Here is a 6,142-nt window from a genome sequence, read left to right as displayed (position 1 = left end):
TAAAGTTATACTATTCCAAGTCACAAGTTGTTGCTATTTATAGGTTTACGGTATCATGTGATACAAACTGGCATCAAATAAATTAATATAATTATAAACAGCAGCAATGACATTATTCTATTCCCCAATAAGCTTTTAAAAAACCATTGCTATCTACTGGTGAGTCGAATAGCCGAGCGGTTAGCAGGTGCGCCACAAGCTATAGCCATAATATTGGCGCTGGTTCGAACGGCACACTCGCCTATGGTTCTGGTGGTAGAACAAGTCTTCTCGGATAAGGACTATAAACTGTAGGCCCAGTGTATACAATGGCTCGTGTGCACTATAAAGAACCCAGTACATCCTTCAAGACGAGTAGGGGGATACCCCGGTGTACTGGAACACTACAGACAGCCCCTGCCACGGATGACAAGAGTTGCTGGTACCGGGTTACTGGGTAGCACAGACACAGAAGGACCTTTAGGGGCAAAGAAAGTCATTGATCGAGTTCCTAGTCCACATATCAAGTGATGTGCGCTATATAAAACTACACTAGTATTATTATTACTATTTATATACAAATGTTAATTCAACAATATATATACTTTCATTTACTTTTTCATAGATTGCAATAAATATTTTTAAATAGGTATACTACTGATTTATTGTTAAAAATATATTCTTTACATTAATATTACTGGGTAGCACAGACACGAAAGGACCCTTAGGGGCAAAGAAAGTCATTGATCGAGTTCCTAGTCCACATATCAAGTGATGTGCGCTATATAAAATTACACTAGTATTATTATTACTATTTATATACAAATGTTAATTCAACAATATATATATTTTCATTTACTTTTTCATAGATTGCAATACATATTTTTAAATAGGTATACTACTGATTTATTGTTTAAAATATATTCTTTACATTAATATTGGTTAAAATAAGAAGCAGAATTGGAGGGCATTCTGCTTTCTATAGAAATTTCAGTTTTAAAATTTTGTGTTAAATTGTATTTTCAAAATATGAACCTGCAACACCATTTGGTAGCTGTATCCACAATGAGGATAAGCTTAGTTGTATACAACCAACTTTGTTATATATGGTGAACTTGTGTATTTTGTAATACCTTATGTGGTAACCAAAAAAAAACAAAATCTAATGAGATATACAGACTTGGCTCAGATAGTGTATCAAAAAAATGGGAGTTGGTCCTAGATTCAAACCCAATGTGGATAATATATTTTCCACCCCTTGGTTTATTTTCAACAAAAGCAAAAGTTACTGTTCTCTCAAAGAGCATGTAACATCTTTAAGTATCCCTATATAGGTGGTTCCTCTGAAACAAATTAAATTTCATATGCTTAATAAATTGTATGGAATTCTATTTTAAATACATTTTAATTATACATATTTTTTTACAATTTTATGTACATTTTTATGTAACTTTTTATATTTATATACCTGTACCAGTATTTGAATAATACTGAAGTGTTTTAATATAATGTAATGTGAAGGACGATAGCTTTTACTGTAATAGACAAATTGGAAGAAGATAAACAGTAGTAGCATGGACATCCGATAGCCATTACAATAGCATGTCAGTGATAAAAATAATCTACCACAAGGCAAATAATACAAGTACTGTACAGGTAGCACCTTATGTAGACAATGGCGGTATTGTTGATTAAAAGCTGGACACACACTGCATTGGGTTATATGGATCCACCGTATATCTACTCTGGGGGAGTGCTTGATGACGCAACACCCTCTGCTGATGTTTGTGTTAACAGTCTAAGCGTCATGGAAAACCATCAGTCGCGCACACCTCATCGTATTGTACTCTCTATGGAATCAGCCGATGCAGCATGTGCCTTGTTTAATACACATGGCATCAATGTAAAAAAACACACTTTAGGATATTATGGTGCATATTTGTAAAGGCTTTGTGTAAAATAACATATTGATTTTTATGGGGAATGATGGAATTTTTTTGCCCTTAGCCAATATCTAGGTAAGAGTCATCTAGTACAACATATTGTGCTGGAAAATATTATGAAGAAATATCACAAAATAAAACCCAATTTTAGCTCTGTCAAGTTTCATGTGACAAATATCAGTTATTTACACATACATGGGCATGATAATGTCATATCACAGCCATATATGGGCAATTCACAGGTATTTGCCACATGTAAATTGGTGTGAACAGCACTTTAGATTATAGATCTTCCCTGCACTACCAGACAAGTGGTTGATGTGCTGGCTGGGATGCAAATATATTTCTTTACAATACACAACATGTGTAACATGAGTATACATGTGGATGGCAGGCAGTCATGGTGTGAGAATGATTTCAAACTGTGGAATGGTCCTGTGGAATGTAACCTACAAAAACTGACAGACATGCAAAGTAGCATGCAAATTAGTTATTAATCTCAAGGAATATCTTTGGTAGCCATCGGCTGCTCGTTCGCAACTAACTTGCTCATCTCCATTTTTCGATTCACATGTGCTGACTGGACAGCATCTCCTCTGCAACAGAAAGTGAAGAAATTATTAATGTTTCAATGTTGTTGCTGTTGCTAGTGTCACATCACCATCTTCATATCATATCATATACTGTATTATTTGTTTTAACAACAACTGAAACAACACAAGACACAACGAAAACATCACGAAAAAACCTGAAAAAAACAGTTACATCATCATCATCATCATCATCATCATCTTCATCATAACCATCATCTTCATCAAACCATCATCATCATCATCATCCTATTCAACATCATCAGCCTCCCTAACTTCATGTACATCACAAAAAAGTTACAAATGAAAAGTTATTGTAGCATTTCAATATTAATGATATACATTTCTTTTTGTTTAATACTGGCTAGTGGAGGTGGATGGGTATGGGATGGATGAGCAACATGTACTAAAGCCTAAGAAAATGGCATTTTTTTAAAATAAACATTTTATTTTCATTGTTATCTTTATCAAATAATTATGTATTAAGTAAATTAATAAACTAAATGAATGTCAGTGGGATGTCTGACCCAATTGTTGGTAGACTTTTGTAGCATCACTGTTTGTAAAACTATAAAATACTTACTTTTTACCAACAAATATTAATCCATACAAAACACCTGTACAAAACACTGGTAAAACTCCCAGGAAGACGATAACTCCATGGCAAAATAGGACGGGAATGATTGCAAGTCTGTAAATCAAAAAAATAACATTATTCTGTATATATTGTCTATCCTCAGTTATTATGATAACAGTATTAACAATAAACAACAAAGATGGTAGGACGACTCATCGTCTTTTTTACTGAGCCTATCTCCCTCTTTCATGTCTGCAACTTTTTTCTTAATTTTTTTCTCTCTACCTAGTCAAAACCTGGCTTACTCATTTCATCAAACAGGCACTTTTTGGATTACAGATAACAACTGAGCTTTAGTCATTCATGTTTGGGGTATGCTGGACACTAGGATCATCCTATCGTAATGTTCCTACCGCATGCTGCATAGTTTAGGATGGTATATGCAAGTTATTAAGACTTTAGTGGAGGAGTAACATCCATACATCATTAACCAATGCTAATCTATAGAGAACGCAACACTGTTTTAATGATCACTTACTCAAGACTGCCGGCCACAGACAATCAGCAGGCTGCAAAACTCACAGCGAGCAGATACAGATGGCTTTATACCCTGTGAATGATCTTTATACTTACATGAAATATGAGATAGCCTTTAGCCATGGGGGTCTACTTTCAATCCATTTGTTGACTGGCTCTGTGATTTCTAAAAATGAGCAACAAATTGGTACTTCCAGCATTAATACTAGCAACCCAAAGAATCTAGAGGAAAGATAAACAAGGAGATTTAAGTGAGCTATGGTTCATAAAATGTACATTGCTTAATCATTATGTTGTTTTACTGATTCAGTAGTGTCAATCTTTGCGAATAATAGTGCAGATGTGATACATACAATTTTAACAAGCTTAAATTACTGTACATCCAAATATAAACTAAATAAATATGCCTTTCCAGTGAAAAGGCAAGTGTCATGCTTATTGTGACTTTGCATACACAACTCAGGTCACATAGGTTTTCAGTTACCAACTGTCTTGCATCGTGCGGGACGGCCAGTATTTTAAAGTTATGAAACACACATTTTGCACAAACACGTGTGAATGTGATAATAAATTTGTCACGCATTTAGCACAAGTCTAACTTCAACCATTAGAGAGCTTTCGTTATCTTGTTTGAGAATCAATTCACTGACAAAATTTCTCTTTCCCGACCAAAAGACCCAGCTAACCAACACGCACTTTGTAAAAACTAAGAGTCGCATGCAGTCTTGCATGTTCATTGTCACAACCAACCGTTGATTGTGTGACTGAAACCTGGACCCCATGGGCCTGCCTCCCAGCCAACTGGTGTAATCACTAAGGACGGTAACTATGGGTTGTTGAGTCATAACTCTATTAATTTAAAATAGGCCAAAGGCCTATGTTGCATGGTGACTCCAGAAATTTGCCGACAGACATGTCTGACAGGGGTCAGACTACAGCCTCGGCAAGGGTCCCGGAATAAAAATCCCTGGTAGGGTTCACGGTGAGATTGTTTTGGCTTAATTATGGCCCAATTGTGCTTTTAGACCACAATTATTAGGCATTGGTAATCAAAATATTGTTATTTGGATAGGCAAATCATTAGCTTTGATCTGACGGCCTCGTCGTGGCATCCGGCGGGGGTCCAGGTCCGACGGTGGTGGGGAACCCACTGTTGAACAGCTTGCATTAGACTAAACATTTTTTAGCAACAAAATGTTCATCTTATTAATGAAGTAAACTCACATCATAAGGACTCCTGATAAGATACATGGTCCACTAATTGTAATACAATTAAGTAAACCAAGAGCCATCAAAACTACAAAACAAAAATATAACCAAATATAAGCAAATTCATACTGTTTACTTAAAATCTATAAAATGTGGTTATTAAAACGTGTATGTTAACTTGCCTTATCATTATTCAGGATCTTCACATTTACTTAACAAAGCTATTTAGGATTATTTTACCTTACAAGATGAGTTTTATATTTATGGCCTTGTTTATATTTTAAATAAAATAATAATTATCAAAAATATAAATAGAATAACAGTACTGGTACCTGTTAATATTCAACACCATGCCACAGCAGTCTCATGACTGGCAATAAGTAACTAGACCTAAAGGATTTTGAACCGGGTTATTTATGGTTTTTTAATAATTAAACCTAGACCCCTAGCATTAACTAGGCCCAGGCCTAATAATTATGAAAGTAGTATATTAATTACTTGGATTGACACTGTATGATTACCCTGGACCGTATTTCTGAACACTAACCACTACGGCATTCGATTGTTAAGCAACAATGATGTACTGTATTAGCAGGCCTAGTATATACTATTATATCACACACGCTTTACATCACATACCTAGGGCTGAGAAAGCACCGACCCCTTTAACGAACATACGAAAGCAGAAGCCCATTTCCTGTGACGGCGGTTGACCGTCCCGCTGCATGTCCTGTGTGTTCGGCGGCTGTCCATCTCCTCCTACGCTACCAAAGTTCTTTGGTTCTGGCGTTGACTTCATCATCTTATCCTGCTTTTTTTATTAAACAGTTTGGATCTAGTAATTAAACAGAAGTATCCTATATATTATTTTGAAACTATATTACAAATAAACTAAAATATCACCGGTTTTTATATCGTCAACGTAGCTGACCGTGTGTGCCTGAATCATCACTTCCGGTTGCAGTTGTTATTGACAAACGCCACCAACGTCGAAACTCCAAAAAGTTTTCTGTGGTCACTTTGTGCGCATGCTTGTCGTCGAAGCACCAAAGAATACACAGTTAAACACATTATCAAAATTCCCACGTTTTTAGACTAAAAAACATATTTCAGGCTAAAGAGTCTTTATTGTCATTATTATCATCATCATTATTTCGATGTGTGTGTGTGTGTGTGCACATAATTATTATTATCGTCAGCATCGTCGTCGTAATATTCACTACACTACTACCATCATTATCATTAGGCCTATATCATCATTATGTCTATTATTATAAAATGTTTGCATATAATTATAATTGTTATTA

The 6,142-nt window shown here is 35.3% G+C and overlaps 1 protein-coding gene across 1 annotated transcript; it reads right to left on the bottom strand.

Moving 5' to 3' along the window:
• Positions 1-784: 784 nt before the first annotated feature.
• On the bottom strand, positions 785-5,796 carry LOC117121060 (calcium channel flower homolog). Its single transcript, XM_033266155.1, has 5 exons — positions 5,475-5,796; positions 4,851-4,923; positions 3,723-3,848; positions 3,096-3,203; positions 785-2,518 (listed from the first exon to the last, which is right to left on the bottom strand). The coding sequence occupies exons 1-5, from the start codon at positions 5,635-5,637 to the stop codon at positions 2,422-2,424; spliced, it is 567 nt and encodes a 188-aa protein (XP_033122046.1). The 5' UTR covers positions 5,638-5,796; the 3' UTR covers positions 785-2,421.
• Positions 5,797-6,142: the final 346 nt, after the last annotated feature.

This window comes from Anneissia japonica, unplaced genomic scaffold, assembly GCF_011630105.1.
Source record: "Anneissia japonica isolate Jap-2015-1 unplaced genomic scaffold, ASM1163010v1 scaffold1606_len605190_cov180, whole genome shotgun sequence".
NCBI lineage: Eukaryota > Metazoa > Echinodermata > Crinoidea > Comatulida > Comatulidae > Anneissia > Anneissia japonica.
Note: the sequence above shows the minus strand (reverse complement) of the source record. Positions and strands in the feature narration are given on the sequence as shown.

Coding starts and splice junctions, on each gene's coding strand:
- LOC117121060 (XM_033266155.1), bottom strand. CDS start 5,637: ATGATGAAGTCAACGCCAGAACCAAAGAACTTTGGTAGCGTAGGAGGA. Junction 3,204..3,722: donor AAGGCTATCTCATATTTCAT/GTAAGTATAAAG, acceptor TTTGATTTACAG/ACTTGCAATCATTCCCGTCC. Junction 2,519..3,095: donor TTAATATTTGTTGGTAAAAA/GTAAGTATTTTA, acceptor TTTCTGTTGCAG/AGGAGATGCTGTCCAGTCAG.